The sequence below is a fragment of the Peromyscus californicus genome, unplaced genomic scaffold, assembly GCF_007827085.1.
Source record: "Peromyscus californicus insignis strain IS unplaced genomic scaffold, ASM782708v3 Scaffold_13__1_contigs__length_99412109, whole genome shotgun sequence".
In the NCBI taxonomy this organism is placed as follows: domain Eukaryota; kingdom Metazoa; phylum Chordata; class Mammalia; order Rodentia; family Cricetidae; genus Peromyscus; species Peromyscus californicus.
In genome coordinates this window covers 59,485,401-59,510,515 of record NW_026294424.1, presented here as the reverse complement: position 1 = coordinate 59,510,515, position 25,115 = coordinate 59,485,401, and the positions used below count along the sequence as shown (strand labels likewise).

The 25,115-nt window shown below is 39.8% G+C and overlaps 1 protein-coding gene across 3 annotated transcripts in view; it reads right to left on the bottom strand.

Moving 5' to 3' along the window:
• Ube2k (ubiquitin conjugating enzyme E2 K) overlaps positions 1-25,115 on the bottom strand; it is a 64,960-nt gene that overhangs the window by 25,384 nt on the left and 14,461 nt on the right. For 2 of the 3 annotated variants that reach the window (XM_052735024.1, XM_052735023.1), the window contains exon 2: positions 1,750-1,808. Coding sequence is in view for 1 of the 3 variants with exons in the window: in XM_052735022.1 (XP_052590982.1) it covers positions 1,750-1,808; positions 8,190-8,283 (153 nt within the window). In the remaining 2 variants the exon portion in view is untranslated. Of the gene's footprint in view, positions 1-1,749; positions 1,809-8,189; positions 8,284-25,115 lie in introns of all 3 variants that reach the window. The other variant, XM_052735022.1, reaches the window with a different exon arrangement.

Below are 25,115 nucleotides of genomic sequence, written 5' to 3'. Positions count from 1 at the left end.
TGGAGATTAGGAGCACTGGCTGTTCTTTCCATGAATCCAGGTTTGATTCCCAGCAACCACATGGCAGCTTACACTTATCTGTAACTCCAGTACCAGGGAAGGCCCTCTTCTGGCCTGTGGTCACTGGATCACACAGTGCACAGGCATATATGCAGGACAAACACTCAAAAATCAAAGAGGATCTGCTCCTCTTGTAAAGGAGCCATGTTTTGCTGCCGGCCTCAGGAGGCAGCTCATAACCACCTTTAACTCTAGCTCCAGGGGACTCAGGTAAGTTCTCTTCTGGACTCTTTAGGTGTCTGCTCTTCCATATGCACACAGAGATATACAATTAAAATAAATAAATAAATAAATAATCTATTAAATTATTAACCCAGCACTTGGAGGCAGATCTCTGATTTCGAGGCCAGCCTGGTCTACATAGTAAGATCCTGCCCAAATAAATAAGAACAGATAAATCTATTAATTTTTTTTAAATGAAAGCTAAAAAAGAAGTATTTGTTGGACACAGTTTACAAAGATGTATTAACTCTACTCACAGCTCAAAGAAAACTAGTTTCAAATGATATGGATAAATACTTCAGTGAAAAACAAGAGAAGGCACACAAGAGTAAGCACCTCTCTACAAACAGCAAATGATCTAGGCTGGAAAACGAGATCCATGGATGGATCAAAGGATAAAAGACTAAGATGGACAAGAAAAGTGAGATCCAGTTGTGGGAGCTGTAAGAGCCAGGATAAGGAGTTTAGACACTATTAGCAAAAAGAAAAAAAAAAGGTAGCAGCACTCTTCTTTAGGAACATTTACTGAGCTGGGTGGTGGTGGCGGCGGCGCTTGCCTTTGATCCTGGCAGAGCCAGGTGGATCTCTGTGAGTTTGAGGCCAGCCCGGTCTACAGAGCGAGATCCAGGATAGGCATCAAACACTACACAGAGAAACCCTGTCTTGAAAGAAAAAAAAGGAACATTTACTGAACAATGAATGGGTAGGATGACAAAGGTGGACAGCTGATCACATAATAGGCAAACAAGGAAGTAATAAAATTAAATGCCTAAACAATGGCTATAAGGTAAAGGTGTAGAGAAACTGACTTACTCCAAACTCTAAGTTTAGGGTAGGTTTCCTTGTTACATACAGTCCTGGAGTAACGCCATTCTTTCTCAATACTCATCACAGTTAAAATAACGGCTTTTCCCTTCTACAATGTGAACTCCATAAAATCAGAGTGGAAATCTTCCTAATAAATTCCTTGCACACTTTACGCATTATTTTAGTTTGTTGTTTGTTGTAGTTTGTTTGGGGTTTTTCTTTATGGCAGTAATTCAAATAGAACCCACGGCCTAGCACATGCAAGGAAAGTGCTCTACCAATGAGCTAGCTAATCCCTGATCCTCAAATAATTTCTAAATGAGTGTAATATACTTCTTTAAACAACATTTACTTAAAACAAGAAAGAAGCTCTCTCTAAATCAATAATCTAGCTATTTATCTGAAGCTAGTATTTGGGCCCTTATGAGATACAAATTGTATTCAATATACAGTCATCAATGGCTACCTTTAGTAAACTCTGCTTTTCACTCTAACTTCAGAAGCAAACCATTGACCAGTGCCTGAAATCTTGTCTATTAAATTTAGTCACATTAACTCAGAATGCTGGAAGTGAAATATATTGATATTCATTTATTAATAAGGTGAGTCAAAAATACAAAATATTTTAAAACTCCATGCACAAAAGCAGGCTTACAATACCTTAGGGGGATTAAATGGATATGTTTCTGGTATTTTTATCTCTAGTTGATATCTTCCACCTAAAAAAACAGGAAAAAACAAAATTGAGAATGCTAATTGACTCAAATATGTGAAACCAAATACACTGAAAGACTGTTTCAAAATATCGATTTTGTATTGAGTGCTAAGAAAATTAGAATTCCGAAATAAAATCAAAGTTATACTTTTATAATAAAGCATAGAAAACTTTCACTGTATATAATTATATTAATTAGCAGTAACAGAACTAGAGACACAAAAAAACATTAACTCTATAGACAAACCAATGTCAAATATTTCATTATTAATTAGTAGCATAAGGTTCAGGTCTTATTTTCTCTAGTCCACCTGGTAAGAGATACTAACAGGAAACGGAAGGTTTAAAAAAAGGAGGGAGGCAAGGAATTTCAGGACATACAGTAGAGACAAAGGACATAGATATGTCATTAACAAAAGGAAAACTCTCTTAACTAGTTCTCTCCAAAGTCTCGACCTTTCCATTTATGCCCCAAGTGGGGCAAGGTGTGACATACCTGTAACCCCAGCACTTGGATAGTATAGAAAGAAGAGAACCACTGGGTGGTGGTGGCACACTCTTTTAATCCCAGTACTAGTAAAGCAGAGGCAGGGGGATCTCTGTGAGTTCGAGGCCAGCCTCGTCTACAGAGGAGTTCCAGGACAGTCAGGGCTGTTACACAGAGAAAGCCTGTCTCAGGGAGGAAAGAAAAGAGAAAGGGAGGAAGGGAGGGAGGGAGGGAGGAAAGAAAGAAAAGAAAAGAAAAGAAAAAGAAAAGAGAGAAAAAGAAAAGAACCAGAAATCCAAGGCCAACCTTGGCTTCATAGAATGTTCAAGACTAGCTTGGGTTACATAAGACCTGTCTTGAACAAAACTAAAAGAATCAACTTGTGTCCCTAAGTTAGATGTCAACATTTTGCTTAAAAGAACAAAACAGGGAAGAGAGGGATCTTTGATTGGTATGTAAAATGAATAAAACAATTTTCTTAATTTAAAAAAAGAAAAATGGAAAAACAAAACAATAAACAGGCTCAACACTATCTTCTTCCAAGATTTTACAAAGTACTAACTGGCAATAATTTATATAAACAGAAAGCAACATTCTGTTTGGTTTTAAAGTTACCTTGACCAGAAGCTAAACAGGCATTTTGAAAAACTCTATTTAAAAAAAAAAAGACAAATGTAGCTATGTTCTCACAAACGAAGTAATCAAAATGAACCATGTCTCCATGTTCCTAATCTCTGAAGGAGGAAGTTTTGCAATGGGTGGGACTGACTAAGAATACCCCCTCTAAACTGGGTGTGGTACCACACTCCTACAATGTTAGTACTTGGTATGGGGAGACTAGAAGATCTGATTCAAAACCCTGCTGACCTACAGAGCAGAGCATTCAAGGCCAGCCTGCCTTAAACACACCTCTCTCTCCTTCCCCCCAAAATTCTACCTCTAATTAACCTCCCAGTTCTAGATTTCATGACCCACTAACATGAAAGATTTGCTATTAAAAAACAGGAAATAAAACATGGAAATACACATGAAACGAGGCGATTTTTCTATTAATAATCAAGGTATGAACTAGATTTTAAAAAAAACTAACCATGTTACTAAATCACTTAATTAGAGATTTCATTACAATATTATTCCTTCATAGTCATGTGAAAAGTAACATATAGTAAGAAGCAAGCTAGTCAGCCAGGCAGTGGTGGCGCATGCCTTTAATCCCAGCACTTGGAGGCAAAGGCAGGCAGATCTCAGTGAGTTTGAGGCCAGCCTGAGCTACAAAGGGAGTTCCAGAACAGCCAGAGCTACACAGAAAAACCTTGTCTAGTGGCATTATTATCATCAACCAATCAGCTCTTGGTAAATGGTAAGCAGGGAACTGTTGTCAGTACATTGGGGTCCTATCAAATCTACCTTTCTCCACTGTTATGAAAGCATGCGTGTGAATCTCAGAAAAAAAACAAAGAGCATTTCACAATACTGGGTTCTATAAGCAACACCCACCTCCCCTCCCACGCAAATCCCAAGGTCTCACTATCTAACCTAGGCTGGCCTTAAACCTGCAATTCTCCTGCCTCAGCTTTCCAAGTGCTGGGATTACAGAAATGCAACATTATTCTGGATCTTTAAAAGCTGATTCAATTTTTTTGTCTTAAATTCCTTTTGGTAGAGTCCCCTCTATTAAATGATATATGAACTGAACAAGAAATCTGAATCACGAACACATGGTAAAAGTGAAATATAAAGACAACCAGTCCCAACCAAAGAAAGACAGACAGGTAAGAGAAAGGTCCTGAAAAAGAGTTTTGTAACTATGGAGATGACCTTTAGATTAAGGGTCATAAACAACAATTCCAATCCAGGTATAATGCAATGAGCTTGAAGAATATGTAGACTCACTGTTTCCTTTTTCAGTCGATTACTAAAGTGAGAATAAAATCGCGGTCTACACTCATGAGGAAGTGGCTCCAGCACACACACACACACACACACACACACACACACACACACACACTGAATTGCCCACACAGGCCTTTCTCCTCCAGCACACACACACACACACACACACACACACACACTGAATTGCCCACACAGGCCTTTCTCCTCCAGCACGCGCGCGCGCACACACACACACACACACACACACACACACACACACACACACACACACACACACACACACACACACACACTGAATTGCCCACACAGGCCTTTCTCCTCCCCGAAGAGCCTCTCTTCTTCTGACTAAACTTCACCTTTATCTATCACAAAGCTCTTCCTTCTTAAATGCTTAACACGATTTTCAGGAGTAGTTTAAGAGCCCAGAGATATTATATAAATACTGTTAGATTGTGGAGTTCTCAAAATCTTATTTCTACTCCATGTTACATTGGTTTGTCTTGTATTAGACAACAACTTTCATACAAAAATCACTGTAGGATCAGTCATGACATACAATAATTTCTGCTTGGACAATGGATATGAAAAGTGCATCACTAAGTGATCTCACCTGTGCAAACATCACAGCCCATCAAAGCAGCTAATTGACGCTGGGTATTAAGCTCAAGGGCCCACAGTCATACAAGTGGCCCCATCACTGAATATCTAAGGCATTTTTATAAGCAGAATACACAACGACCTTCAATATAATTTATTTACTTCTTGAGGAATAGCTTTTATTCTATTTATGTTTTATGCCACTTTATTTTAGAGACCAGATCTTGCTATGTTACCGAGGCTGGCCTTGAACTCTTAGGCTCAAGTAACTCTTCCTCTCACCCTCCTAAATAGCTAAGTACAGACATGCCACTACACACAACTTTAATAGCTTCCAATTATTAAACATTTAGCAACTTTTTCTTCTATCTTGTCGGGTGGGAGTGGGGCTGAAACGCATCCTCTATAGCCTAGTCATTTCTGGAACTTAGGTATCCTAGGGTAGCCCTGAATTCAGAGCACTCCTCAGCCCCTCAATGCTAGGGATACAATCGAGAACCCACTATGTCCAGAGAGACAAGGGTGAGCTTTAACTTCCTCCACAGAGAAGAAAGGAAGTGGAGGAGAGTTACTAAACCGCCATTTAAAATCACCAATTTGAAAGAACTTTGACACAAAAAGAACTAAATTAGTTCTTTACCACAAAGTTATTTAGGAAAAGGAAGTTAAGAAACCTGAGTAAATGAAATGCACTATGGGAATTTTCCATGTTTTTCTCCTTGATACTCTTTTTAGCGATAATACAGATGAGTATTTACAGGTCAACTTTTACTTTAAGTCATACCACAAACAAAAGCAGGCTGAGGAGCCACAGCCCAGTTAGAGCTTCTCCAGCAAGCACATGGCCCTGAATTCTAAGCCCAGAATGCCTATCTCAGCTCCAAAAGAAAGCAAACACCAAACTCATACCCTCCAAAACAAAACAGCAAGCCTGCCTTCCTTCCACAAATTTTCACCTGTGCTCATATGAAGAAGAAAAGTTTGACTTAAATGGTACTTTTCTTCAAATACTGCTTCAATAGTTTTATGATAAAAAGATCTTAAAATAATCTACTCTTCAAGCACTTGCCCCCAAATCATAAGGGAACTAATAAAAAAATTGTCTTATTTTGAAGCAGCTACAGAAATCAACAAATAACTTGTTTTAGCAAATATGGAATGTTTTATCGTAATTAAGAAAAAATATATATTATCCACTTTTTCCAAGTTCATTTATTTATGAAACATGGCTAATAAGGTAACAAACATTCTATCCACTGAGCCTAAGAGGTCCCCGTGTATTATAAGTTTGCTGGAGAGCTCTAGAATAATAATACTATTTCTTGTATTTTAAAAATATCTAAACAATCTCAAAAAGCACTTCAGGAACAATTATGAGGTTAGGGATGTAGATCAGTTTATAACTTCTTGGGAACATACACAAGGCCTTGAATTTAATCCTTAGTACCACAAAAAAATAATGAAAGAGAAAAACAAAAACGTAATTACAATACCTGCCATTAAAGAAGCGAGGAGAGCAAAACAATATTTGCTACTATGACATTTGATTTTTATAAGATAATTAAAATCGGGGTTGGGGATTTAGCTCAATGGTAGAGCGCTTGCCTAGCAAGCGCAAGGCCCTAGGTTCGATCCTCAGCTCTAAAAAAAAAAAAAAAATAATAAGATAATTAAAATCTTCTAATGGATGTCAAAAGAACTAAATGAGCCAGGTGTGGTGGTCCATGCCTTTAATCCCAGCACTTTGGGAGTCAGAGGCAAGCACATCTCTGTGAATTCAACTCCAGCCTGGTCTACATAGTGAGTGTCCAGAACAGCCAGAGCTACACAGTGAGACCCTGTCGGGAGAGGAGGGGTGTACAACAAGCCAGACACATATTAGGGGTGTACATATTAGTAGGTATGGAATACTTAGCAATCTAAAATTTTTACACTTCAAAATTGGTGCCCCAGGCATATGGGTTGTGCCCAGGAGCCCAGCAACTGGAAAATGGGAGGAGCAGCAGCGGGAGCTCAGAGCCAGCCTCAAGCACAGCTGCCAGTCTGAGGACAGCTTAGGTCCAGGAGAACCTGTCTCAAACAAATCTGAGAGGACAAGGAGAGAATGGGGGAAGGAGAGAGGAAAGTCAGGTAAGGGTAGCTCACACCTATAATCCCAACACTTAGAGAACTGAAGCAGGAGGACTGCTTCGAGCTTGAGGCTAGCTCCAACTACAAGAAAGAACTGATAGTGACACTCTAATGTAATGACGCTCTAGGCTCTGAATGAAAACAAACTCTGCCAACAATACCGAGTTCTTCTGAACGTCACTACAGATTACTGAGAGCACTACATTTAAGGAAGCCATCAGCACCACTTCTAATACTTGGGGAATCCTGATTTCCTCAAAAGCAGAAAGCTATTTAAAAGCATAGGCTATGAAGTCAAAGGCAAGCTAAATCCCAACTGTTCCACCTAAGATGTTTGACCTTAGACAAATGACTTCTCTCTAAACTCAAATTTGTCTATTAAACAGGGATTAGTATACTTACCTTGTAGGATTAGGTGAAAACTGAATGAGAAAATGCATGTAGTGCTCTTACAAGGAAGAGCTACCACATAAGGCCATATGCCTTCTATTAAACAATATTTGAATAGTTATTATGCAATATGCCAAGCCATGGTTCTCCTACATGACCCAAACTTGCAACAATACATGTTAATGAAGATTTGTCTAAGAAATCCAAATACTACAGGTTCTTCCTTTATCATATACTTAATTCCAGGTTCTACAGTAAAGAGCTAAAAGTCATAATTATGAATATGGAAATCAGCAAAGCTATGTTCTTTTTTGTGTGTTTTAAAATAATCACTCAAGTGGTTTTAAATAAAGAAAATTAAGTTCTGAAAAATCTATATAATTACATGACCAAATGAAATATGAAATGATAGGGAGGGAGAGCTTTAAAAGCAAAACCATCATCTTATTAGTCAAAATGTTAAGACAAGGTCTGTTATTAATCATATCAAGGGTATCTGAGTATATCTAAGTTCAAGGCTTAACATTCTATATTTAATCCTGTTATGCTATAAAATGTGTGGCTACTTTACACAACAGAATTGAGAACAAGATAAAGAAAGAAGCATAGCAGAATAAGACATGGAATGTTAAATTCTAGCCTATGTAACCTGTAACCTGGCTCTACAAAATGTATTTGAGAAATTTTTTAAAAAATCTGTTAAAACTCAGTTAAAAAAAAAAAAAAACAAAACAGTCCAGTTAGGTGTCAAAATTTATCATCTTATAAACTGTAGTATACCCTAAGCCAAACATGAGTTTTATAGATAGATGCTCAAGATTACTCTGACTCAATCTTTCAGACAAGGTCTAATATGCACAATATTTTGATACAGAAAAAAGTACTTGCCTTCATATGGTGTGTCTGGAGGTCCTGCTATTTCTCCTCTTAATTCTGTAAAATTCTCATCTACAAGATCTACTTTAATTTGATTTTTGCTCGTCTTAAAAATAAACAGAAAATAAATGTTAGTTATACCAGCAAGAAGAAAGTCTAATTTAAAATATTACCTATGTTAAAAACCCATTTTTCATGTTTGATTATCTACTTTAGTAAAACAAGTCAAAGCTTTTCTAAAACCTAAAAAAAAATTTTAATAAACACATTTTAACCTCGATATTTTTAATAAAATTAGTACCAGTCTGAACAAGAGCACAAATGTTTGCTGACCTTGTAAGAATTTTCTTACAGACAAATTACTCTGTTGGCCAATTCAGTGCATGCTATTCATCCACAGTGGACAGCTAAGATACTTGGTCTCTACACTGTCTGCTCAATCCCAAGAAAATGGATGGTTCAGTAAAAGCCATTTAGCTCTCATTTGAATTAATCACAACAACTCTTAGATATCTGATAAACTGGTTAAATTACTGTACCACCCACCGCAATGATAAACACTCTAGGCATAGCATTCTTTTCCATGGTAAAAGCCAAAATTCACTACTAGAATCTGCTAATGCCTTCAACTTATTTTTCTGCTTCATTTACTTCAATGACAACTATCTTCTAACTAAAACAAACCTACTTTTAACTTACCTAAATCTACTTGCACTTAATGATCTCAAAGTATTTTTCATAACCTTGTGACACACCGTCCTCAAGAGCCATGTTAACTTTAAATAATTCAGTACCACACCCAATGTGATTTACATTAGCATTCTCTTCTAAAGGATCTACCTGCCTGCAAATAAGCTCTCTTCATTTACCATCTTATGCTTTTCTTGTTATGTTATTGCTCTACATACTGAACACTCTTAATTTACTGGTTTTCTTAATTTGAAACTAAAGACCTAATGCATAGATTTTTTTATCTGAATTCCATATTTTTATATAAGTAACATGCCTCCATGTATGAAAGCAAGTTTCACAAAGATCCAACAGCGAGCTTGTTGGTTTTTGTGAGCGCCATCCCGCCTTCTGGATGGATGGAACAGCAGGAATGAATACTGTTTAAGGCCTTTAGTGTCTTCTTTTCACCTCTGACAGAAACCATCAACCAGTTTTACTGTTTTGTCTAATAAATATTTTTAGCATAGAAACAGCATATAACTCAAAATCCAGGTTTTTAAGTTTTCCTCACTCATAGTATTTTAATAAAAGCACAGGATGAAAAAAGATGACTCTTATGCATTCTAAAAGCATTCTAATTGGTAATGGTTTCTTTCATAACCTGTTGTCTAAGATGACAGTATCTCATTTTTTTTTCAAAATATTTCGTTAAAAGATTATTAATGATAAATATACATGAGAAGCTTCTTCCTGTATCCTAGGAAATTAGAACTCTTTTTTAATTGTGGTGGTGGAGGCAAAAATGTCTATTTTTGTAAAGTAAAAAGCACTTTGTCCATTATGTACAAGAGTTAAAACTGGAGGCACCGAGTTTTGCCAAACAATTCAAGCAACCATAAGTATTAACTTCATACTTCATTTCTCCCACTAAGATTTTTAAGCAAAACAGTATCTTGTAAATCATCAGTGCTTTCAAAAATCACTACATGGCATCCACAATCAAACTTCTTCTGTGTAAAACGAAGTAAACAATGATAAAATGTTGCAGGACTAAAGAATCTAATTAGAGTCAAGTTTTTGAAAGGGAAAGAGAAGATAATAAATTAGAAAACTTTTTTCTTACAACTATCCCAATTCTCTGGTTAGTAAAATACTAAGTAATTATTAATTTTTATACCTGTCCTTCTATCTGTCCACATCACCCCCATATTATAATTCAGAGGGAAAAATAATGGATCTTTTTTTCACTCTAGAGAAAAAAGACTATTAGTATATGAAGAATTTACTAAATCAACTCAAGAAACTACCACCACCATGATAAATCCCATTATAAAGAAGCATTCTACATGGTCTAGAGTAGGGACTTTATCTTCAGATAACTAAAAAGAAAAGTTATAGAAATGTAATGCAAAGTTAAAAACTAGGATTTTTCAAAACTCAATTTTTCTATTAAGTGAATTATTCTTTAGAGCTTTACAGTTTGATTTAAACATCCAATTATTTCATAATCCAAACCTCCCACTACCCCCACATCCAAAACGTGCTGAATCCTGCTCTGTCCCTGACTCATGTTAGTAGTTCAGGGTATGTCACTGAACCCATAACTATCAATTTTATTACTATAAAATGAGAATTTATGTCTCACAATCATTTTGATAACATAAATTTTACTATTTCTGCAATTTATGTCTTTTTGTTGTTGTTTTTGTTTTTTTTTTTGTTTTTTTTTTTTTTGGTTTTTCGAGACAGGGTTTCTCTGTGTAGCTTTGCACCTTTCCTGGAACTCACTTGGTAGACCAGGCTGGCCTCGAACTCACAGAGATCCGCCTGGCTCTGCCTCCCGAGTGCTGGGATTAAAGGCGTGCGCCACCACCGCCCGGCGTTGTTTTTGTTTTTAAAAGGGGGAATAGTAGTGGTGCTGGGAATCAATCCCAGGGTCTTTGGGCATGCGAGGTAAGACATCACCAGCATTTATCTCAGAGTAAGTAAATTACCTAAACAGACACTCCATCATTACCCTTTGCTTAACAATATCTACAAACCTCTGATTACAAAGCCTTGGTTTTTGTTGCTGTTGTTGTTTTTTATTTGGGTTTTATTTGGATTTCTCTGTGTAACAGTCCTGGCAGTCCTGGAACTCGCTCTGTAGACCAGGCTGGCCTCGAACTCAGAGATCCGCCTGCTTCTGCCTCTGAGTGCTAGGATTAAAAGCATGCACCACCACCACCCAGCTACAAAACCTTATTTTATAACTCACTTCTCAGTTCTGCTACCAGACTAATATATGGTATTCTAAAAATGAAAACCAACATGTTACCAATGAAGAGTACATCAGTCAGAGGCTGCAGCATTTACACAAACCCCTGAAGTGTGGTATTTGGGCACTGCAACTTTAGTGAGGATAACTGCAAAGTTGTTTTTCTATAACCTTCTTCTAATAGTTCAGCACAAGGCAGGAGTTCTAGTCTCGGTTTTTCTGATTCTCCTTTAGATCTACAAAGCATTACTAATGCTTAAACACAAAATAGATGGCCAGGCACCTCATGAGTTTGAAGCTACATAGCAAGTCCCAGGACAGCAAAAAGCAGGGGGAGGGAGGGGGGATGAGTAAAAGACACAGCTCCTAGTAAGCAATGTAATTATTAAAATAGAGCATAGAACGCTGAAGATAATCTGTATGAAGCTAGATGAACATTACTGCTAACGAGAAAGTACAGAATCAGTTGGTAAGGGTGCCTAGAAGGCATGAAATCCTGGCTGGATTTGTGACCCCAAAACTAGGGAGGTGGAAGGAGAAGTATCAGAAAGTGAAGGTCATCCTCAGCTACATAGCAAATCTGATGCCAGCCTAGATAGACTACACGAGACTTTGTCTCAAAAGGAGGAAATCGAGGGGAAGAAACTGAAGGAAAAGAAGGTCAGTCACGGTTCACTAAGTAAAGGGAGCTGACACCAAAAGTGATAATTTCTAGCACCCATGTGGTAGGAGAACCAACAACCCATACATCAAGACAAGCTGTCCTTTAATCTCCCTGCACCCACATGTGCATGTACACACAAACATAAAATTAAGATGGTAAAAAACGTGCAAAATGCAATGTAGTTTTAGGCTGGTAATAGGTATACAGAGCATGGCTGTAGCTTAAAGCTAACACTACCCTTCCCTCACCCCCAAAAAAGGGCTGAGACACGTCTAATACATTTTCAGGAATGAGGAAAAAAAAACAGTATAGAAAGCAATCCTTGACACAGCAATGCTGAGTGTAAGTAGCAATTTGTGCTATTACTGTTCTTTCAGTCTCTCTATGCAGACCAGGCCAACCTCGAACCTGTGACAATCTTTCTGCTTCAGCCTACTAAGTGCTGGGATTCTAATTATGTACCACCACGCAAACGTGGTATTGAGGATCAAAGCAAGGCTTTGCAAATGCTAGGGTAAGCACTCTACCTAGCTGAGATACATCACTAGCCCATAAATACTGTATTTGTTATTATGAGTATGGGTGCTAATGAGTACATAAATGCCTGTGTACCACTCGCTTGTCTGGTGCCCATGGAGGTCAAAAGAGGCCACTAGATCCCCTGGAAGAGAATTACAGGGTGAGACATCATGTAGGTGCAGAGAATTGAAAGAGCACGTGCTATTAACTACTAAGCTATCTCTCTAGCTCAATTTTTTATTTTTTAAAAGTAAAAAATTTTTCAAATACACCTTGCTTGTATTTATTCTAAAATGAAATTTTAAGCCAAATATCAAGATGACAAGGTAGTACATATTTATGATCCTAAGCATTAAGGATGCCGAAGTATAAGGATCACCTTAAATTCAGGGCCAGCCTGGTCTACCTACACATCAAATTCCCATCCAGATGAACTGCATGGACAGACCATCTTAAAAGGATATGCTGCTGAAGAGATAACTCAGGGTTAAGAACACAGTTCCCAGCATCCACAGGGTGTCTCTCAACTGTCTCTAACTCGAGTTCCAGGAGCGCTAACATCACCAGCTGTGCAGGTGGTGCACACACCTGCAGGCAAAACAGGTATACACACAAAATAAAAACAAGAGGCCAAACGAGGTGGTGCACGCCTTTGATCTTAGCACGTGGGAGGCAGAGGCAAATGTATCTCTGAGTTCAAGGCCAGCCTGGTCTACAAAGTGAGTTCCAGGTCAGCCAACGGTACACAGAGAAACCTTGTCTTAAAAAATAAAATTAAACAAACAAACGAATGAATGAATGAATGAATGAATGAATGAATGAATGAATGAATGAATAAGGGGGAGGATGGAAGGGGGGGGAGACAAGACAACTATATGGGCATGGTAGTCCAGTACTCCTGTCGGAACACAAGTCTATGAATGAAGCTGTGTGAGAATTCTGAGAGGTTCTAAGACAGACCTCTGTTCCTCCAATAGATGAGTTGTTCTTGGAATATGCTTTTGTGCCCTCCCAGGTGTAGTAAATAAGAGTGGGTTTACTTCAGATTGCCCATAATGTTACTTTTATTATTCAGATGATGTTTCCAAGCAGGGACTGTCCTAGTGACTGCATAAAGCTTGAATTCATGTGAACTTCGCTAAAATGACCTTGCTTGACCCTCCAAATACCCTCAGAATATAAACTGTCCTGAATAAAGGGGGCTATTTCATGAGACTTGAGTCCACCTATTTTTAGGCTACATTCTCTGAAGGTTCACGCCACCAACTAGAGCTGTAACATTCTACCACTGAGTTACATCCCTCCAGTCCTGGTATAAAGAAATTATTAATTTAAACCAAGTGTTGGTGACAAATGCCTTTAATCCCAGCCTGGTCTACAAAACGGGTTCCAGGCAGCCAGGGCTGTTACAAAGAGAAACCCTGTCTTGAAAGAAAGAAAAAAAAAAAAAAAAGGTAAGGTAAGAAATAACATAAAGAAATTATTAACTTAAGACGGGCAAGCTAGTTCACACTCACAACCCCAAGCACTTGGGAAGCCAGCACAGGAGTGAACACTGCTGGTAAGCTGAGCCACACTGGGCTAGACAGTGAATTCTAGGCCAGTCTCAGCTACGGAACCTGTCTGAGAGGAAGAGAAAGCACACCAGCCAACAGAGGCAAGAAAAAGGGAAGAGAAGGATTCTCTCTCCCCAAGCTTAGCAGCTACCATTTGTTAAGTTTCAAAGAAAGCCAGGACAAGTCTCACTCTGGACCTGTGGCTCACCCATCAAGTCTCACCCATCCCTAGCCTGAACCTCTCCCTCCCAGGAGCTGGGCTTCGCTTCCCTTCCCCCACCTTCTCTTGCCTATACAACAATATTTTGGCTGTGTGCCCTCCTGGTTTCTTGGCGGCCTCTCCTCTTGCCCCTCCCTTCTCTTGCTCGATCTCTCCCCACCCCCTTTCATCTCGTGGCCGGGTTCAATCTACTGGTGACGTTCAGTCGGACCCTTCCAGGTCCATCATGTCTACAATAAACCCCCTCCTCCACCATACCTTGGAGCAGACATAGCCTCGGTTTTCCATTCACCATTATTTTCTTAAAATGTAATACACAATTCCACAGCACACATTGCTTACCTCTCATTTACTAAATCTCAATGACTTAGGAATAAGCCATGATTTTCATGTCAAATTTGTTTTGGTTTTTGGTGCTGGGGATCATGATACACGATGACAGGGGCTCTTGGGCATGGCAACAGGAATTCTACCAGAATTACACCTATAGTCCCTAAACAAGTCCACTTTTAATTCTGAAGCATGAGGCATGTAATATTCCCAAAGAAGAGTTGACATGAAACTAAGGAAATAAGACGTGGTAGGAAAGTAAGGACAGGCAAACCTATTATTAAGAACAAGTTGTACCGGGCAGTGGTAGCTCACGAGAGGCAGGTGGATCTCTCTGAGGCCAACCTGGTCTACAAAGAAAGTTCCAGGACAGCCAGGGCTGTTACACAGAGAAACCCTGTCTCAAAAAATTTTTTAAATTAAAAAAATAAAACAGTCAAAACAAAAACACACAAAAGGGATTGGCAAAATGGATCAGAGATATAAGACACTTCATACTCTCCATGTTCAGTTCCCAGCACCCACAGCATGGTGGTTCTCACACCCATCTGTAACTCCAGTTCCAGAGGCTTGGTACACACACACACACACACACACACACACACACACACACACACACACACACACACACACACATTCAAGCAAACACTCCTACATATAAAATAATTAAAAATTTAAAAAAACAAAATCAAGTAATATGGTGAAATATACCAACACTATAAAATTAGTTGCCCCATTTAACCCAACATTCCCAGTCCTATAAAACAGCTAAAATATCATTCATTACAATTTTTTAAAAAGCTATAATAATTATGCAAATCACATCAGAAAGAATAATAACAAAAAGACAATAATCTCAAAATCCAACAACTGAAGGATAGCTTCAAGGCTTATCACATAATTCAAATGAATAAACCAACAGAGGCACTGGAATAAAAGTAAACCGAGGGGCTAGAGAGATGGCTCAGAGGTTAAGAGCACTGACTGCTCTTCCAAAGGTCTTGAGTTCAATTCCCAGCAACCACATGGTGGCTCACAACCATCTGTAATGAGATCTGGTGCCCTCTTCTGGCCTGCAGGGATACATGTAGCCAGAACACTGTATACATAATAAATAAATAAATCTTAAAAAAAAAAAAAAAAGTAAACCGAGAGAGGATGGAGAGACAGTTCAGTCTGTAAAGTGCTTGCCTTAGAAGTTCAAGGACTTAAAGCCGGGCGGTGGTGGCGCACGCCTTTAATCCCAGCACTCGGGAGGCAGAGCCTGGCAAATCTCTGTGAGTTCGAGGCCAGCCTGGGCTACCAAGTGAGTTCCAGGAAAAGGTGCAAAGCTACACAGAGAAATCCTGTCTCGAAAAACCAAAAAAAAAAAAAAAAAAAAACGTTCAAGGACTTGAAACAAACAAATATGATAATGATGGGCATGGTGACAGTCACAATTCCAGCACTGGGGAGGCAGAGATGAGTAGATCCCTCAAGTTCACAGGCCACCCAGCCTAGGCACTTACCAACTTCTTATCCAACGGTAGACCTTGTCTCCAAAATAAATAAATAAAAACCTGAAGACTGATACCTAGAATTGTCCCCTGGGTTCCATTTGTGTGCATGCATGTACTCACACTGTACATGTGTTGTGTCTTCTGATCTAAAATGTTTGGAAGTCATCACTCACACTAGAAGACATAAGCACAGGAATGGGAGTGGGATCTACATATGCACAAAACCCTCTGGTTCAATCCTCAGCCCCACAAAAAAGGAAACAGCAACAAGCTCAACAAACTGAAAATCAACAGCACAAGGCACAGAGCAAATTGCTGTCCCTCAAACTGGAGAGGCAAAAAAATAGAGATCACAAATTACCAGAGCACAATCTCATGATGTTCTCTGTGGGAAGTCACACCAATTTGTAGCTCTATAATGATGGATGCATTACTGGAGGCATAAGTGAGCAAAAGTATGAGCACTTAAAAACTCCTAGGAAGTTCCCAAGTTATCTGTCTTTTCCTCAAACACTGGTCCTCAAAATGACGTATGAAAAGAACTCCAGCAGGGGAAGACAAAGGTGGCTATATTGTAAGTCCACGGTATTCTGTCCTTAAACAAGATCCACCATCAAGAGAAACATTGCACCACAGTCTGCCCAGAGGCAAGAAAAATACCCAACTCCGGCCAATTCTAGCCTTCCAGTCTTACCTAAGGAGGGAAAACAAAAGAACACCAGGACAGGTAACAAGCAGGGGGCACAGCTTCAGTAAAGACTGAACCCATCCACAGAATGACAGAGCAGTTCTCCCCCAGAGCACCTTACCATCAGTAGGCTCCTGTGGGACAACAGCTTACATACCTCTAACCTATTAAGAATCGTATAAACATTGGGGGGGTGGTGGCACATGCCTTTGGTCCCAGTACTTAGGAACCAGAGGCAAGTGGATCTCTGAGTTCCAGGCCAGCCAGGGCTACACAGAGAAAACCTGTCTCAAAAACAAAACAAAACAAACAAAAAGAACAGTCTAAGAAACTCCAAAGATGACAATGAGACAAAAACAACACATGAGAGAAAATCTTGTCCTCTGACATCTGCAGACACACAGCAAAGAGTCAACACTGACTAACCCTTAATCAAATAAGCATAAAATCTCAAAGCAGAGACAGAGGCATCATTGGAAATAAAAGGACAGCCAGGACTGTAAAGCAAGATGCTGAGGCCACCTCCTCCTTTATTTAACAAGACCAGTCATGGGTAAAAGTCCTTGCTGCTCAAGCGAAGCATGGGGGCACATGCTTTGGTGGTGTTTTGTTTGGTTGGGGTTTTTGTTATTGTTCTTTTGTTTTTTGAGGCAGGGCTTCTCTGTGTAGCCCTCAGTGTCTCCATAGACCAGGCTGGCCTTGAACTCAGAGACCCACCTGCCTCTGCTTCCCATACTGGGACTAATTGTGTGTGCTACCACACTTTACTGCTTTGTGGTACTCTTGTTTTGGGGTCTTTGGTTTGTTTGTTTTGTTTTGTTGATCAGTTTTGGTTGTGGGTTTTCTTTTTAGTCAGGGTCTCATTTCTAAAACTATTTAGTATGTATTACTAGTAAATGTTTGATTATGATACCTATTATATATACTTATGTACTTGGGTAATAGGTCACAATTAGAAGAAGTTCAAGGAGACTTGAAATGACTTATGGTAGTACCATAGGAGAGTACCACTTACACTACTTATTTGATTTTATGGGTAGGAGGGTTGTGCCAACATGCTTGTCTGGGCACCATGGGCTTGCCTAATGCCCAAAGAGATCCAAAGAGGGCACTGGATTGTTACAGATGGTGGTGAGCCACTACGTGGGTGCTAGGGGCTGAACCCAGGTCCTCTAAAAGAGCAACATGTGCTCTTAACCACTTAGGGGAAAAAAAACCTTTTCTTTCTAAGAGTTGCTTACTGTGTTGTTTCTTCACAGCAACAGAACACTAAGACAATCCCTAAAGGTTTATAAATTGTTAAGTTAAAAAAAAAAAGGTGTAGAATAATCAACACATAGTATCTGTTTAACAGCCCTGGATTTTTGGCAATACTGGGGATTACCTTTACAAGAGAAACCAAGAGCTTACTCTCCCCTCTCCAAATAAGGACAAACCTAAAGGCGGACAACTACAGGCCAACAGGGTCCTTACCAGGGGCGTCTTGTTCTCAAACTTCTAAGAAACTCTGGGGTCTTGTTCTCAGACTTTAAGAAATAAATTTGAGTCAGCAGTCTACTGTAGTTTGATTATGACAATATAAACTGACCAAGAGTAATAAAAAAAATGGAAGGGAGACATTTTAGCACTAGAGTAGCTATCATGCTGAAAACGGAAGGTACAGTCTAATGTGTTGGGCAAAAGTACTACACTGAGCTGACTCCCCCAAAGCCATTTTCTAGTTTGTGACAGAGTCTCGCTAAGTTAGCCTTTAACTTGGGATCCTTATGCCTCTGCATCCCAGTAAACAGGATTAAAAGTATGCACCATCAGCCAGGCGTGGTGGTGGTGCACGCCTTTAATCCCAGCACTCGGGAGGCAGAGCCAGGTGGATCTCTGTGAGTTTGAGGCCAGCCTGGGCTACCAAGTAAGTTCCAGGAAAGGTGCAAAGCTACACAGAGAAACCCTGTCTCGAAAAACCAAAAAAAAAAAAAAAAAAAAAAAAAAAAAAAAAAAGTATGCACCATCATATCTGATACAATTTTCTTCATTCCAGAATTCTAGATCAATAAATTCTTAAATCATTATCTCCGGGCGGTGGTGGCGCATACTTTTAAATCCCAGCACTTGGGAGGCAGAGCCAGGCGGATCTCTGTGAGGCCAGCCTGGGCAACAGAGTGAGTTCCAGGACAGGCTCCAAAGCTACACAGAGAAACCCTGTCTCAAAAAACCGGGGGAGGGGGGGGGATCATTATCTTGCCGGGCAGTGGTGGCACACACCTTTAGTCCCAGCAGGCAGGCAAATCTCTAAGTCCAAGGCCAGCCTGATCTACAGAGTGAGTTGCAGGACAGCCAGGGCAACATAATGAGACCCCAGTTTAAAAAATCTGAAGAGGCTGCAGAGCTTGGTTTGGTAGCACAGACCTATGATCCTAAAGCAGGAGGACAGATAAATCCAAGGCCAACTTGAACTACACCGTGAAAATTCTGTCTTAAATACACACACACACACACACACACACATACACTCTATATGAATTGGTTTGAATTTGATGAACTAGGCTACCTCATGATTTTACTAATTGTTAAGTATGTTACAATCCCCCTTTCAAAAAGCTTAGCTTAGGGGCTGGAGAGATGGCTCAGCAGTTAAGAGCACTGGCTGCTCTTCCAGAGGACCGGGTTTCAATTCCCAACACCCACATGGCAGCTCACAGTTGTAATTCCAGTTCCAAGGGATCCAACACCCTTACACAGACACACATGTAGACAAACACCATGCAAATAAATAAATCATTAGGGAAAAAAAAAGCTTAGCTTAGGGAAATAAACTCAATTCCATAAAGACGCCCCATTCAGCGTTGTACAGTATAGTGGGAAAATACTAAAACATGTTTAAATTTCAGTTCCTACAGTCCTTAAAAAGGACTACTTAATGTAACAAAGAAAGTACATACATTAAGGGGGAAAAAGACACATACAGCATACTAAGAGTCTACTTTGACTAAGTGGGGGAGAGGACCCTGTTGGACAGATGTCTCAGTGGTTTTCCAAAGGACACGGTCTTAATTCCAAGTACCCACATGGCAGTTCATGGCTATCTGAAACTCCAGTCCAGGAGATCCCATGTACTCTTCTGGTCTCCATGGGCACCAGGCACACATGTGGGGAACAAACACACATGCAAGCATAACAAAACAAAACAAAAAATGTATTTCATTTTTTTGAAAAAGGAAAAGGAAAAGAAAGAAAAAACAAAGAAGCTAGGGCTGGTAATCCTACCTGCTCAGGAAGCTGAGGCAAGAGGGTTAAGTTCAAAACCACCCTGATCCACTTAGTGAGAGCTTGTGTCTAACTAAAGGGCACAAGAGGGCTGGGGATGATGTAGCTCTGTGGCACTGCACTTGCCTAGCATGGGAGAAGCCCTGTGTTCAATCTCCAGGACCACCAATAACAGAGAGTGACACTGGCCAGCATCAGCAACAATCTTGTACAGTGGTTCTCAACTGTGTGCTGCAACCCTTTTGGGGGTCCAACAACCTTTTCACAGGGATGACATATCAGATATCTTGCATATCAGATATTTACATTAAGATTCCTAACAGGGGCTGGAGAGATGGCTCAGAGGTCCTGAGTTCAATTCCCAGCAACCACACAGTGGCTCCGAACCATCTGTAAAGAGACCTGGCGCCCTCTTCTGGCATGTGGGCAGAACATTGTATACATAATAAATAAATCTTTTTTTAAAAAAAAAGATTGGTAACAGTAGCAAAATTACAGTTATGAAGTAGCAGCAAAAATAACTTTATGGTTGGGGAAGTTACCACAACATGAGAAACTGTATTACAGGTCACAGCATCAGGAAGGTTGAGAACCACTGATCTAGTTAGATGAAAAACTGTATATAGCTTACTTTCATCATCTTTTTGTACAAAAGAAAAGGTTTTAAAATTTTATGTGTGTGAGTGTTTTGCTTACATGGCTGCATGTGCACCAAGTAAGGGGGAAAAAGACACATACAGCATACTAAGAGTCTACTTTGACTAAGTGGGGGAGAGGACCCTGTTGGACAGATGTCTCAGTGGTTTTCCAAAGGACACGGTCTTAATTCCAAGTACCCACATGGCAGTTCATGGCTATCTGAAACTCCAGTCCAGGAGATCCCATGTCTTGTGCCCGCAGAGGTCAGAAGAGGGCACCAGATCCTTTGCAACTGGATAGTTAGTTATGAGCCACCACACAGGTGCTGGGATTCAAACCCAGGTCCTTGGCAAAAGTAACTAATGCTCTTAGCCACTGAGATCTCTCTCCAGCACCATCCGTAAATTTTTTTAATCCTCACAAAAAGCAAGTAGACAGGACTGTGTTCCTGGCAAATATTAATAAACTGCAAACCCTCATTCTTCTACTGTTTTTGTTGTTCGTCTGTTTGTTTTCCCGGAGACGGGGTTTCTCTGTATAACGGCCCTGGCTATCCTGAAACTCGCTCTTTAGACCAGGCTGGCCTCAGATCCACCTGCCTCTGCCTCTGGAATTAAAAGTGTACGTTATCACGGCCCTGCTTCAAACTCTTATTCTTATGATAATCTCCTTGATTTTTATCAACAAAAATTATACCCTCCCCCAAATTATTTCATTGGTCCCAGATTCCCATTTGCTTTAAATTAAGTTCACTTTCTTTAGCACTGTAAACCCAACAGCTGGCTTCATCCCAACATCAACACTCTGATCACTAAAATCACTGTTAATTGGTCTGTTAAAGTGCACACCAAAAATCCCAACTGAAACTTAACATTATCCTGAGTGTCTCTGTTTCTATTCAAGATTAATCTATTCAAGATTAATCTTCCCACTTTGTTATGCATACCACCCCTACCCCTCCCTCTTCTTTTTCAAAGACTTCCTAAAATCTTGTTGGAGAAAAAAAAATCTGATTACTCTCTAACATACTCAAATCTCCTACCCACCAACATACAATTCCCTCCATTATCTGCCAGTTTTTTTCAAAGCTCCCTCAAGCCCGACTTCCCCAGCTCTTTATGGCCTCTCCTCTCTACTCTCCTGTTAAGCTAAACTCCTAATGTTACATTCTCACCTCATCTTTTAGTAACCCATTCCAAACAGATTTCTGTCTTCACCTTTCCAATAAAACCTCCAGCAAGGACACCAATGGTAATTGTGTTGAAAATTCAAGGGTCTTTTCCTTTTAGCAGTCTAACAGGCCAATTTCTTCCGAACACTCTTTTCTTGGCTTTAGTGACACTATGCACTTCTGCTTTTCTTAACACAAGTATTAACTCACTTTATCTTTTTGTTAGTTGTCCTCAGTTTCAATTTCAGTATGTACAAAAGGCTGAAAACAAAAGACCAGGACTTCATCCTAAAATCTGTATTTTAGGCAATTTACTCCCTAAGATTCCCCAGGTGAGGCTTTAAATGCTTAGCTGCTTAGCTGACCTATGTCAAATCTCTCTCCAGATCTCACCTCCAGACTCATAAACTCAACTGCTTGCTTGTTATTTCCATCAACATAAACCTAAAAAGGACATAGCAAAACTCTTGCTCTTTTCTATCTCTCCTATCTCAAAAATTAGCATCACCACTAATTACTAACACCAAAGCCAATCCACCAGATTGTGTTGTCTGCACCTTTTGAGTATATCCCAGCACCACACTACTCTTCAGCTCCTACTCAACTCTAACCCCATTTACTATCCTCTCTTGTCCAAGTGATCATCCTGAGTTTTTCCTACCCTTTCCCCATAGCAAGCTAATGAATTTCCTGTCTCAACTTGATAGGGTAGCATAAACCTGTGGTGACAACACTTGAGACAGGCAGGAAGATCTGGAATTCAAGGCCAGCCAGTCTACACAGAGACCTGATTCAAGAAACAGACAATTTCCCCTTTTCTTTTTTCACTACTGAAAAATGGTTTTAACTGGAAATCAATGTGTTCCACCAAAATACATTTTGAACATTTTTATTTATCTGTGCATGGGGTGGGGGACATGTGGAGAAGAGAAGACAATTTGTAGTTGGTGCCCCCCACCACCACCATGTGAGTCCCAGGGATCAAATTCAGGTCATTAGGCTTGGCAGCAAGCACCTTTCTTTACCTGATAAAACATCTCACCAGCCCTAAATTACATTTCTTAATCTTCAGTAAAAAGGTTTTTAAAAAGCAAAACCAGAAGTTATTGAAAAGAACTTCTGAGAAAGCTGTATGAAGGAGGCAAGCTCGGCTGTCTTGTGTCTTTCCCTGCTGAACTTCAGATATGTTGTCTGGACAACCATTTTGAGAATTTAAAAACAAAAGGCACATCCTTAAGGACTATTAATTGAACATGAGAAGCAGTCTATTAGCTGGGCATGGTGATGTCTTCCTGTAATCTCAGCAGCACTGAGACAGAAAGGTCAAGGTTGGAGGAAACTGTCAGGCCACATACATAGCTGGACCCTACCTCATGAATCTAAAGGGTTTTCGATCTGTAATGCTACAGTCACCCGGAACACCACCTTCAGACTCCCCTACTTGTCTAAATTACTGACCACTATCTTGTTTGTTAGATCCAGAAACTCAAACCTCCAGATCAGTAGATCTCAACCTGTGGGTCATGCCAGCAGACATTTACATTACAATTCATAACAATAGCCAAATTAGTTATGAAGCAGCAACAAAATAATTTTATGGTTGGGGGTCACCACACCATGAGGAACTGTACTAGAGGGCAGCAGCATTAGGAAGGGTGAGAACCACTGCTCTAGATTCTTCTTCCCCAATGTCCCCACCTCCACCTACCCACCCACCCACCCACCCACCCACCCACCCACCTCACCCCACCCACCCCACCCCCCACACACACACACAAAAAAAAACACCCAAACTTTGTCTTTTCCTTTAAACTGGCCAATGGTTTCAACCGTCACTTAAAACCCAAATTCCTCTCTTAAAACATTTTAAGTTGGTTTGGATCCTACCACCCTTTCCACGTTCATCTTCATCACTACCCACAAACTCCTAGCTATATTTTAGTTATTTAAACAGAACCCATTCCTTCTCCGAGTACTGATCTCAACAGTTTCAAGTCCAAGGGCTATGTAGTAAGACTACCAGGGCCTACCACTTCTAGTGTCTCAAAACACTAAAAAAGAAAAGACAAAAAGGCCAGATGTGGTGGCACACACCTTTAATCCCAGTACTCAGGAGGCAGAGGCAGGTGGATCTATAAGTTCAAGGTCAGCCTGGGCTACAGAGGTACTTCCAGGACAGCCAGGGCTACACAGGGAAACCCTGTCTTGAAATTTAAAAAGAAATGGTAATGCTCAGCACTTGGAAAGTGGAAGGAGAAATTCAAGGTCATCCTCAGCTACACAGTGAAGTTAGGGTGGCCTGGAATATAAAGCCTTATCTCAAAACAAAAGGTAGATGTAGCAACCTTTACTATCTATCTAAAGCAAACCTGTAACTTTTATAAGCTGGGCAAGGTGAGGACATGCTTTTAATCTCAGGAGGTAGAGGCAAGCCGATCTCTGTCTATAGCCTGCTTGTCTACATAACAAGTTCCAGACCAGCCAGGGATACATATGAGACCCTGTCTCAAAAGGGGTGGGGAAAGGAAGAAAAGGAAAAGATCACTGATTTTTTTTCCATCTGTAGTTGTTATGACTATCAGCTTTCCATAGTTGATCCTCGTGACATATAACTAAGTTTATTCAAATTTACCCAAATATGGCTGTGTAAGGGTTATTCCCAAGGAACTCTCTCCCTGAGGTTAAATTGAATTTCTCAACCTTACAGCTTCCTTTAAGCTATACACACACACTTAAAATTAGTTGTTCAGTATCTCACCGCCTTGGTAGGCCAAAATCTACTCAGTAAAGCAGTGACAATGTCTATTTTATTAACCATCTAAGCAGTATTCAATAAATATCTGCTGAATAAATGAAAATATGAAGATAAACAAACGAACCCATAGGAATACAGATGATGTCATATATACTACATAGATGCCCCTTGAGATCTTCAAAGGAGAAAACAACAAAATAAACCCAAAATAACTTCCTTCTAACCATCTTCTTCCTAGTTTTTGACATGGACATTCATTTTCTAAATAGAGGACTCAACTAAATTAGTCACCCATATATGCAATAGATATACAACTTGACCTGGACACCATCTTTAACAATTTTACACTTCTCCTAGTCTCAGAAGCAGAACAAAATGTATTACTTTCATTATGGTTGGGATAAACTCCCCAAAATCTTTAAACTTACTCAGGAACACAAGTGCCTCCTACTTAGCCACAATGACTGGAAAAACAGAGAGTGGAGGATCAATAAGCTAGTCTCCACCTTCGATGATACATCACCAGGGTTTTTTGTTTGTTTGAATGTTTGTTTGTTTGGTTTGGTTTTTTGAAACAGGGTTTCTCTGTGTAACCGTGGCTGTCCTATCTCTATAGCCCAGGCTGGCCTGAAACTCAGAGATCCACCTACTTCTGCCTCCCAAGTACTAGGACTAAAGAAGTGAAACCACACCTGGCACATTCTCAT